The 12,497-nt window shown below is 40.4% G+C and overlaps 1 protein-coding gene across 1 annotated transcript in view; it reads left to right on the forward strand.

The window, feature by feature from the left end:
- The window catches only part of PDE8B (phosphodiesterase 8B), a 266,892-nt gene that overhangs the window by 194,039 nt on the left and 60,356 nt on the right, over positions 1-12,497 (forward strand). Inside the window, exons 7-10 of the mRNA XM_066273617.1 lie at positions 3,732-3,810; positions 5,786-5,926; positions 8,042-8,130; positions 10,135-10,195. Coding sequence (XP_066129714.1) covers positions 3,732-3,810; positions 5,786-5,926; positions 8,042-8,130; positions 10,135-10,195 — 370 coding nt within the window. The remainder of the gene's footprint in view (positions 1-3,731; positions 3,811-5,785; positions 5,927-8,041; positions 8,131-10,134; positions 10,196-12,497) is intronic.

The raw sequence follows: 12,497 nt of genomic DNA on the forward strand, positions 1-12,497 counted from the left end.
AGCCTCTCTTCCCTATTGTGTGTGTCAACCAGCGTGAGAACAACCTGTGTGGGCATAGGTTAGGGTTAGGGAGGAAAGCCGGAGCTCTCCACGAGAGAAAGCCCTCAGCAGACTAAGTGGTTAGTTCCTTCTGGGTTTTTTTGCCTGGTTCTGCCTCAACTGTCTCCAGCTTCTTTCCCTTTTTGGAGAACCGGGGTGTGTGTGCGTGGTTTGACTCTCCTGGGGTATGTATGCTAGGTCAGGGTCCAGCAGGTGGGTAGGGCACAGTGACCCTAAACCATGACCTTCTCCAGCTCCTTAGGGCATTCAAGGACCTCTGAAGCCTCTACCTGCACCCCAGAAGCAGGCAGGCTACTCCGTCACTTGCTGAAGACTGGGAAAATGTGGCTCTTTATTATGCAATTCCAGAATAATTACAATCTAATTATATAATACTTTCCCCTGCAATTCCACCCCAGCTGCAGCTAAATATGTGACCTTACTGGCATTCTGCAAGGACAGTCTGTACTGTCGAAGGGGTTTGCTTCTGGAGGGTTTCACATACACGGTAACCCTATTTGCTTACCCAAAGGAAAAAAATAAGGATCATGTGATCAAACAAAAACTGTCTAATTTTAAATTTTCATTTTATAGAATAATATTTAAAAATAAGAGAACTAAATCTCATTTCTGAGTGCATCTGATTTTATGGAATAGAAGTTATGCAATGGGGAATGTCTAGGGAAGTGGGGGTAACTGGTGACCATTTACCTCTTATTCTTATGAGTCTTTACTATGAAAAGAACTGTTACCCAGAATGCAGAGAGGATTTATCTACTTATTGGGAGTTGAAGCTGATCAATTTATACTAATGCAATACTAGCTGCTTGTCACCATTCGTCTGATACCTGTTATCCAGGAATTATACCGAAACCATTATGTTAATTTTATTCCAAGTCTTAAGATGGTAGCAATCCTCAATTTTAGAAACTACCCATTTCTAAAAGATGGGTAAAACTTTATATTTCATGGAACACTGCATCTTTCTAGTATTAAGATGTTGATAGAGTGCTTCTCCACACTTGGGCTCTGCATGACAGCCATTGTGTCACAGGAGAGGCCCAGCTGTGAAGGCTTAGAGTAACCAACCAGTAACTGCATCACTGCCCAGGAAGGAGCTGACCAGTTACAAGTCCATGATTCCGTGCTGCCTCTACTCCTCCCTCCCTGTGCCTCCCAGACCCCTGCTAAGATGTAGGTTTGTGTTTAGACTCTTCTCTCTACAAGCCACTACCTTGTGCAGTCTTACCCTTGTTCCAGGTGGACTCAGTTTGTGTGTGTGTGTGTGTGTGTGTGTGTGTTATTTGAGTAGATTCTAGAGTACCTTTGGTAGGGACACAAGATTATGTAACCTCAGTGACAGTTGACTAGGAAACACTGAGAGCCAGGGAGACTACAATCGATCCAGCTCCCTGTATGTTGGCAGCAGCTCTGGAATAGAATCCAGGTGTCCTCCTCCTCAGTCTGACGCACTGTGCACCCCACTATATATATACCACTGTGTTGTTTGTAGACTTTCCACCTGACATCTGTAATACCTGCCTTTCCCTCTGGACCTTCAAGGGCCCATAAGAAGGTGAGGGGGAAGTGGTTACATTGCCTGCACATCAGAGGTTTCCTCGCCAAGGTTACTTCTCCTTGTGCTGCTTTTTTCAATTTTCCAACTTCTTAACCTGAAGGATATAAAAATATATTTGAAGCACAGAGTTACAAGGTCCCCAAGAACAGAAAATAAATAAAACGAGGGCTCTTCTGCATAAAGAATATTAATAATTAATATAAGCAATTAAATTCCCAAACTCTAGGAACATGATTCAAGTTGATGACCTCATTTTGCTGCAGGTTTATTTCAATAGAATCATCAACCAAATTGGTTTAGAGCTTAGATCTAAGCACTGCAGAACAGAAGTGTTTGTCACTGAAGAGGATAATCCTTATCATTTCATGTGTTAGAGGAATTTATCACATAAAATGTGTTAGGGATTAATTTTGCAGCTCTCAAAATTAAATTAGCCCTCAGAGAGTGTGCTTTGAATGTCTAACTTCTGGAGAACAGGCAACACTTTCCTGAGGTGCCACGGTGGGTTCTACAGCTGGGTTCTGGGAGGTACTGCTAGAACTCTAGGACTTGCTTGCTTCCTCAGAAGAGGCAGTGCAGTAACAGTTCTGGAAACAGTCTTAAAGTCCTCTTTTATTTTTTTCTCATTTTAAATGATCGTGTTTACAGATGCAGAGATGGTGATAGGACGGTATACAGTTCAAATCAGGTAGCCTGGAGCAATTTAAATACTTGTAGCACCTATCAGGAATCTCAGTTGAGTTAGGTTTATATTCTCCTCTGCTCACCCACGTCATAATTACTTAGTTTCCTCACCTCCCACACTGGTACCTTAATCTCTACAACTATAGGAGCACTAGTTTTCAATGGGCTAAAATCCTTCACTTCCCATACAGGTTACCTTGTTACTTGTTATTGGTTTGTTTCAGTTCTTAGCTTGATATTGCAGATAGAATCAAGAGAAAAGATGGGTTATGATTCACTTTTCACCATAGCCTTTGAAAGCCTTAGAGAACAAAGAAATATTACTCTGGGATCTTACAAAGAATAACAAGTACCATGCGTTGAATTCTTACATGGTCCCAAGCACTTTGAGAGCTGCCTCACATAAAGTGTTTTGATTTTTAGAACAACCTGTAAAATTGTTATTCTCCTCATTTTATAGATGAGGAAGCTGAAAGCCAGCGAAGATAAAAAGTTGGCCAAGGTCCCGTAACTGGCAAAATATGGAACCAGATTTCACCCAGTTTTGTTCAAAACAGGATGGCACAGTGAGATGCCATTATGAGTGGGGAAAATGAATAACGTTTTAAGAGCTTGTTTTATAAAACATCAATCCAGTAAATCAAGATCTTTTTTGTAATAGGTAAGAAAGCCTTCACTGGTATTCTTTAGAAGCCAGTACCAATAACAAAACTTTAGAAACTAGTTACATACTTGCTATTAGAAAGTAAGTAACTTATTGTATTTGGAGTTGCTCTAGATTTGGAAGATAGTTAAAAGTATTTCTAAGAAATTGAAAAATTGAAATGATTTCAGGTATTCCAGATATACAACCAAGGTCACAAAGAAAATTGCCCATGTAGAGAGGGGCATTCTGCCATGTTTGCCTTCCATCATGGCAGTGGGTGTGGTTAAAAGCAGAGTGCTATAAAGGTTTGTTTATTTGAGATCATGAAAGAAAGGAGATAAAATGTTTGTGTCTGTTGCAAAAGGCCAGAGTACTGCAGATCCAATTTGGGTTTAAGTAGATTTTCTTAATTGATGAGAATTTGCCTTCTCTGTTTCATTCACAGCATGGTCAAGGAGAATATCACTGATACACCTTGAAGAGTGTTCCCCACACCTTTGTTCTCCGGTGTCAGTATTAAAGTTTCATTCAGCATATATTATCCATGAAGATTTTGCTAGTTGCAGTTCTTTTCTTTGTATCATACACATGGGAGTATATGCTGTTGTATATTCATTTAGTTTAAAAGCTTAGGTTTTTATTTTTGATTCTGTTTTTTCTCAAAGCAGTATCAGGAGGTAAATGGCTTTAATGAATCTATGGAACTGTATACTTTGATAAATTAACCAATGAAACATTAATGGTTTTATAGCAGCACTAACATCGATCTTTTGCAACTTTCAGGGTCTGTAACTCAGTGTTTACAGCATTAGACCACTGTCACGAAGCCATAGAAATAACAAGCGATGAGCATGTGATTCAGGTACGGCGACACTTTTTATCTTGGTGTCAAATAGAACCTTTTAAGTTTGAGCCACTCTTTTTCAAGTACATTACCATAACTCTCTCATTTTAGCAGATTTTCTTTGGAGAAAGGATCATCAAAGTATTTAAAGACTTAAGCTAAGAATGAGATATTAGATAAGAATAAAAATTGTTTCAGATCAGAGCCTGTGATTTCTTTGACAGAAGTGGGGTAAGTCATTTTGGCCATCATTTACACAGAAATATATCAGAATTATTGAGTAAATGCTTATAAGTGCCTGTGAAAACAAAACATTTCCTTTTTAAAAGTTGTCAATTGCAGTTGACATTTAGTATTTTATAAGAGTTTCAAGTGTACAGCATAGTAGTTACACATTTATATAATTTACAAAGTGATCCCCCCATAAGTCTAGTACTAACCTGGCACCATACAGTTATTACAACATTACTGACTATATTCTCTATGTCGTAACTTACATCCCCGTCACTACTCTGTGACTGCCACTCTGTACTTCTTCATCCCTTGACCTTCTGCACCCAGCTCCCAACTCCCCTCCTATCTGGCAACCACCAGTTTGTTCTCTGTTTCTATGAGTGTTTCTTTTGGGAACAAAATATTTTCAAAGGTACTCATTTATTTGCTTATAGTTTGTATTCTAATAATAAAGCACTCTAATATACTAAAGTCATCTTCCTAAGGAAATGTGTATAGTAGACAAACCTTTGTTGAAATTACATTGTTCTATTTGTTGGAAAGTTAAGATATTTATACTTAAAACACACTCTGAAATGTAGGCTTTTCACTGATGGGTGCAGTTCGTTTGCATGATAGCACTGAGTATGAGAAGCACTTACTCTCATTAACAGGGGCCAGAATCAGTGTGCCCACAGCAGACCCACAGCAGACAGCCCACACTTGCTCTCCTGCGAAACTGCCTCTGCACACACAGACACACCCTGATCTCATCCTGGACCAGCAGCATCAGTAGCCGACCGTGCCAGGTCCTGTCATCGTCATGCTCATAAAGTTATCTCATTTCCATTCAGTAACCCTGTGCAACAGACATAAGTGCCCCCAATACTGTTGGGAAAACTGAGCCCAGCAAGATCCAAGAGCTTATCCAGGGAAAGCCCTGATAGTAAGTACTGGAACCAAACTATGTAGCCATATCTTTCTGACTCCAAAGTCTTCCCACCTAGTGTCCTGTTGGGCATTTATGGAACTGTTTTTCTGGCTGTTCCTTGAAATGGATCTGAAAGTATCCTCATATTGCTGCCTGTTGCTGGCCCACTTGTCCATGGGTCAGCATCCTGGACCATGAAGAACCAGACCCATTTCTGTTACAGACCAAGCACATATCCCACATCTCCCCTCCTATACCCCAACTTAACAATTGCTTCTCTTCATAAAACACATTTGCCTTGCATTTTCCTCTTTTACAGTGGTTAGCTGAGTGGTGACCTCAGTAATGAAGGGAAGGGGCTCCCTGCCTTTCTACTTACCTTCCCCATGAGTAGTCTAACAGATGGTGCCTTTCGCAGGGACCAGAGCCCTTCATTCTACAGTGAGCACCTGGTGGTCAGAAACCCTGCCCTCTGGGGGAGGTAATATGGTGATGCTGGCACATGGTATTACCACCTCCTAGCCTTTACCATGAGTAGGAGAAAACAGGCAGAGGACAGTGGGCACCTGGAAAGGAGAGCCTATACTGACTGCAGTGTTTTTCCGGGGTCCTTTCAGTCCCCTTTACAAACCTACCAGCCCTCTGAAGATAAAACTTAAAACAAGAGCAAGGAGCAAGAAGTTGATCAGAGGATGTTATATGTAAGGGGGAAATTAAAATTACTTTTGTGCTATAGATGTTGAGATGGTCCTGGAGGGGCTATGCCAGCACATCTTCTGTGTCCCAGAAAGCATTCCTCTGGGGTACTGAGTGTCCCCAAATTGACCTGTAACCACTTCCTGTTCACAGTATGTCAACCCAGCCTTCGAAAGGATGATGGGCTACCACAAGGGTGAGCTCCTGGGGAAAGAGCTCGCTGAGCTGCCCACAAGCGATAAGAACCAGGCAGACCTCCTCGACACCATCAACACGTGCGTCAAGAAGGGCAAGGTGGGCGCTGCAGAGAGCAGACCCGCACGCCCCAGCCCTGTGCCTCTTCTACTGCATGTTTTTACATCACACCCTTAAGATCAGCTTCTTTAACAGTGCTCTGATTAAATGAAAATAGTTGTGTTTTTAAAATGAGATAATTTTGGATATCAAATCTGGTGCTTATCGTTATAATATGGAATCTGGTGATTTCATCTGAGATTTCATCCCTTGCATGAATATACCCCACCTGTCATTGATGGAATATTGTTACTATCTCTGAGCAGAGTCCCACCCAAAAAGCTGTTGTGCATGTTTTAGCTTATCTTGTGTTTGGGGGACTAGAAGTATTCAATATCAGTATTCACATTTAGGCCCAGGATTCCTTTTTCTATTCTCTTTCCTCATCGATGTTTGGTAGAGATGGACTGCTTATGTCTCCCTGCCGCATCCGTTTGTTCAGAGACTCCCACTTGGTCCCAGTAGAGGAAGGCAGTGGTATAAATGCAGGAGGAATCTCCCTCCCACTCTTCCCTTGAGGGGAGCGTTGCTCTCATCTCTGGAACAGCCTGTGCATTTTCTTTTAAGCATTCAGAGTGCTGTCTCACATGTGATTTCTTTCGTCTTGCATCCTCTGGTGTGAAGTAGTTAGATGAGAACTAGTTTTATTTAATGAATCACCACTATACAGGAATAAAAAAATTTTGGATTATATAAGGTCTACCGGAAAGTTCTGTTCGTTTTTGGAATAAAACAAAAGACAAATTTTTCTTACCGTCAATAAACTTTATTAAATAATATATTTCCACACCAATTCTATCTTCCGAATATGGTCCAAAATGGTTTGCTGAGCTGAATTAAGCCTTTCTGCGATCTCTGATGTTGTCAGAAAAGGATCTTGGTCCAACATGGTCTTAACAACATCATCATTGATCAAAGATGGTCGCCCAGAACATGGCTTATCAGAAAGGTCGAAATCACCTGTTTCAAATTTTTCGAATCGTCTTCTGCATGTCCTATCAGAAACTGTACCTTCACCACTTTCAATAAATTTCTACATGCTTCTGTAGCATTTCTTCCTTGTTGAAATTCGTATACAATACAGTGGCGTAAATGAACTTTATCAGTAGCCATGGGTACACTATCGCTTCACACATAAGACTAACGTGAATCAACTTTGTTTTAGTTAATTTGCTATGTCAGTATGTATACATTAAGTGATAAAAATAGAGAGGCACACGTGTGCCAAATAAACCTGTACTTACGTGTCGAAACTTGTTGTGATAGAAACAGACAGAACTTTCCGGTAGACTTTATATATGATGGCCAAAATTAATTTTTAAAATATTGGGTCAGTCCAACTGGGAAGGAAACAGAACATTATCAAATACTCCAGAACAATCATGGGAAGAACCCCACCACACATTGGGTGGTCCCCCTGGTGTGCCAGAGAGCCACCCAGTGTGAGAGAGGGGCAGAGAAAGGCTACAAAGAAACGCTCTGATTCTGACTACACCCTCCCAGAAAGGAGGTACCACAGTCCCCCTTTGAAGTCACCAGGTTCTTTATCCCAGCCTGGTCCCCAAGGTCCAGAGACCTTAGGAATCTTTACATACCCTTTACCTTTTCTGTGGAAACTGCCAGGAGCCAGACTCGCCCCAGAGGAGTCCTGGCTGGATAGTGAAAGGTGGTAGGCTTCATGGAGAGTTAAATGGCACAGATATCATAATCACATCCTCCACTTTCTAATATGGGCACATCTGTTAGATTCTCAGAGCCTGAGTTTACCCATCTGTAAATTAAAGATGATAATGTAAAACTCGGGTTGTAGTAAAGATTTTGAGAAAGACCTTAGAAAAATCCCTGGACCTGGTGTCACTGTACCCATAGGGCTGATAGCAGGAACTCCTACCACTGGCCAAGAGTCCCATGTAGACATGTTGGTTTTACTGAGTTCATGCACTGTGACCATGACCATGACCACAGATGGCATCACAGTGGGAGCAAAGATGGGGTGGTGTTTGTGGAATGTAAGGAAAGCATGTGGGAGTAAGTTGCTAACCTTGGTAAGTCCCTCTGTAGGAGCAGACATTGGCCTGGATGGAAGGATTTCAAGAGCTCTCTTTGTCCATGTAGGAGTGGCAAGGGGTTTACTATGCCAGACGGAAGTCCGGGGACAGCATCCAACAGTACGTGAAGATCACCCCAGTGATTGGCCAAGGAGGGTGAGGACACTGTTGAACGCTTTTAGTTGAAGGGTCCGTGTGAGCATATTGAAATGCCAGTAAGCATTAGACCCACAAATACAGTAGGGTTGGGCTGTACTTAGAATGTACCAGGGACACCTCCACGCGGCCGCAGTAACACTCAGACAGTTTTTCCTCCCTGTGTCTTCTGCTTATAGGCTGCATGGAGCATCACCCCACCTCCACCTGATCACCTGTGGTCCCACCGTGCCCACTCCCCTCTGAAGGGGCTCAGCTTCTGAGCTATCCCCCTTCATATCAAGAACAAAACTGGGAGCCAGTCTTCTTTCCTGGAGGCGCTGTCTCCATGCTGGCTTTCTCCAGGCTGGCTCAGGCCTCGCTCAGAGCAGAAGGCCCTGGAGGCCATGAGGATGGAGCACAGGGTATGCCTGGTCCAGAGTTGAAGTGATCTGATTCCATTTCATCTCAGAGAAGCCCACTTATTTGTGGAGAGATAAGGTAAATATGTGATTCCTTCTCCTCCCAGTTTAGCCTTGTGATAAGGTTGACAAAGCCACACAGGATCCCCTAACAGTAGAGCACTGAGGAGCTTTTGTCAACCAGCTTCATAGGACGTGACAGGTTTATAAGGGATGCATGCCATCATGTAATGTTTTGGGAAAAGGAAAGGTGACTGTTATCGTGCCTGTAACCAGAGAGGCTCTTGCAACTTTATGATGACCCAAGTTTCTTGCAAATTGTTGTGTGCTTAGAAAACAAGACATTTTGTAAAGTCAGCGAAGTGTCTATTGGTGGTTTCCACTCCAATTTTTCTAGTTTGGTTAGTTTCAAAATAGTTCCCCTCAGTTCATACCACCATCTCCTATTTCCTGCCATTATACTTCAGTGCAGGTGGTGGGGACACTAGCAGTCTTTGACTCTTCTCCTGAGCAGAGAGGCACTGGGACTGTTCTCCTCAACCCAGAGTCCTGTGCATGGCCTTATTTTCCTTCACAGAAAATTTAAGCTACAATTCACTGTGCGTGTTTGTATCCAGAATTATTAGGTAACCAAGGCAGAGGGGGCATGCTATTGCTTGGCAATTTCTGTCAGAATAAATTTTTCTGATCTTTCTGATATTACAAATGAGAGAAAGATGTTCTTTTGTCCAGACACAGTGTTATTTCTTCCCTAGTTGTGGGCAGGCAGTGAGCCACCAGAGGAAATTCTTCTTAAAAGTAGAGAGATTTTTACCTCTTCCTGATTAGTGAAGTTTGTTATGGGATAACCAGTATTTTCTATGCTCTCCTTGGAGTTGTCCAGAGAAAACTGAACCAGAGAAAGAGACAAACAAAGGGAGACAGAAACAGAGAGAGGAGGCTCATTACTGTAAAGTCTAACACAGCCCTCTGGAATTCCTGGCTTCACCCTCAGTAGAAAATCTACCTTGAGCTGAAAATCTATCTTTTGAGTAGAAAATCTATCTTTTCCCTGGTCTCTTTTGTGGTAATGAGCAAGACCACAGGCTGTTCTGTCCATGAGCTTGAAATAAGAGAATTTTTCTCTGCCTGAAAAATGCCATAATTATGATGACAGTGCTGTCAAAAATATGGAATATTAAATATAGAAATAGCAGCTCTGAAATCTGATCATTGTTCAAATGAGTCTTTTGCTTTCTATATAAGCTATAAAATTATTAACGTCAGCAGAATTAAAGCCAATATTTTTCTGGAGGAACATTTCATTCTGTCACTGAAGATACTGAGGAGCCAAGCTTCAGGAATCAGTTACAAAATGAAATACCCATTAGGAAAACGCTCCTGAGCCAGTGGTGATTAAAAGGGAAGCCCAGTTTCAGAAGGCATGTATGGACTGCGTGTGAAAATGTGTTTTCTATAGATTGGATTTTGTTTGAATTTTAAATCTGCCCTAGAATAGATCCTGGAGTTTCGCTTTAAAATGTTGCTGTTGATGTTTTCATTTGCTGATTTGTTGAAACATCTTATATCTGACTCACTAATAACTACTTATTTATGTTATCAGGAAAATTAGGCATTTTGTCTCCCTCAAGAAACTGTGTTGTACCACTGACAATAATAAGCAGGTATGGTATCCAGCTTGCTTCATTTGCTTTGTCCGCTTGACCACACATTACATCCTCACTGTGTTCTCTGCTTGTCTTTCTCTGTATCTTATTGTAGTTGCCAACTAAGAAGGTTTATGGCAAAATTAGGCTCCTTTGACAAATAGTAAAAAAAATTCCCCTGCAAGCCTGTGTCTTAGTAATGCACATTATTTATGATTTAGTCTGTTGCTGTGCAACTTGAGACTAATATATTTTTGAGAGCATAAAAATTCTTCCTTTACATAAAAACTGTTCTCTTTTTCTATCTTAATTTCTTAAACATATGAAAAGTATATATGCATTTGAACATTCCACCCCTAAAAGTTCATATCCAAAACAAGAATCATTCCAAATTAGTACTATGTTCTTTTTTTAACCATTGCATCATGCAAAACAGTACATTTAACATTGTCTTCTGCAGTAAAAGAATTTTGATCAGTTGTATATTTAAGAACCTTCCTTTTTAGAGAGTTTTATCATTGAGAACAACATTGGTATTGGTATTTTTTTAATTTATACTTTTAATACTAGATATTGTGTATTTTCAGTTTATGCTTTAAAGTTTGTTGATGAAAAAGTATTCAATAATTGTTAATTACTTATTTTTGAAAACAAAATGTGGCCTTTGACTTAGATGAGGATTTTAAAAGGAGGGACAGTATATCTAAAGACTACAAAGGACTTCAGGGCATAATCCATTTCAGGGGAGCATGTCGGAGTATTGTTGAGGATGAGATCAGAAGGTGAAGCCTGGCCAGGCAAAGAAGTAATGTGGGGGACGACAGGACCCAAGATGCCTGGGCTTCTCCCAGTCCGAAGGGGCTCCCAGAGGGAAGGAGGACTGAGTGCAGGGGCCTGTGTGGGGCTCTCAGCTGGCATGCCAGTCCACTGGAGGTATTCATGGACATTTGAGTAGCTTGCAGAAGGATCACCCAGTCAACATTCATCACCACACATAGTTACAAATTTTATTCTTGTGATGAGAACTTTTAATATCTACTTTCTTACCAAATTTTAAATATATATACATTACAGTATCGTTAATTGTAGTCACCATAATGTATGTCACATCCCAAGATGTATTTATATTGTAACTGGAAGTTTGTAGCTTTTGATCCCCTTCACCCATTTCACCCACCACTCACCGTCCACCTCTGCAAACCACCAATCTATTCTCTGTATCTATGAGTTCAGGTTTTAATTTTTTTATTTAGATTCCATATATAAGTTATCTCATATGGTATTTGTGTTTCTCTGACTCCTTTCACTTGGGGTCATGTCCTCAGTGTTCATCCATATTGTTGCAGATGGCAAGATTTCCTTCTTTGTTGTGGCAAAATAATATTTGATTATTATTAATACAGGGCCTTGAATAATGTTATTTTGTTCACTGTTTATTCATTATCATGTTGATGAGATACTGTAGGGACTTAGCTGCTGTATATATTAATTAGCCTGTGGTAAAATTGGTTTTGTTATATGTTGTTTCACTTAAAGTTGCAGCCCCTATCGGAGATATTAGTGAGGATGTGCACACACACACACATATCACATTTTCTTTATTCATCTGTTGGCATGGGCACTTTGGTTATTTTCATGTCTTTGCTGTTTTAAGAAATACTACAATGAAAAAAAAATACTACAATGGACATTGATCATTTCCTTTGGATAAGTACCCAGAAGTGGAATTGCTGGATCATATCATAGCTTTATTTTTAATTTTTGAGGAGCCTCCCTATTGTTTTCCAACAATATTTCACATACTTACCAACACAGTACAAGGGTTACCTTTCTCTACATTCTCGCCAACACTTATTTCTTGTCTTTTGCCAGTAGCCATTCTAATAGCTGTGAATTGATATTTGAGCTTTTATTGCCATTTTTCTGATGAGCTGTGATGTTGAGCATTTTTTTTTACATTGCTATTCACCATTTGTATGTCTTCTGAGGAAAAATGTCTAATTTCTTTCCATCCGTGGTTGGGAATCCACATATATGGTGGGTGCTAACTTAATTTATATATAAATTTTTTATTGGGCAGGTGGTGGCATTTCTAACCCATTGTTCAAGTTTCAACTGTATTCAGATTCTCTGCTCATTGTTTAATCAGATTGTTTTGCTCTTGAGTTGTATGAGTTTTTCATATATTTTGGCTTATTAACCCTTTACCACATATATGATTTGCAAATATTTTTTGCTATTTGGTAGACTTCCTTTTCATTTTGTTGATGATTTTCTTTGCTGTGCAGAAGCTTTTAGTTTCATGCAGTCCCACTTGTTT

The sequence above is a fragment of the Saccopteryx bilineata genome, chromosome 4, assembly GCF_036850765.1.
Source record: "Saccopteryx bilineata isolate mSacBil1 chromosome 4, mSacBil1_pri_phased_curated, whole genome shotgun sequence".
Lineage (NCBI taxonomy): Eukaryota > Metazoa > Chordata > Mammalia > Chiroptera > Emballonuridae > Saccopteryx > Saccopteryx bilineata.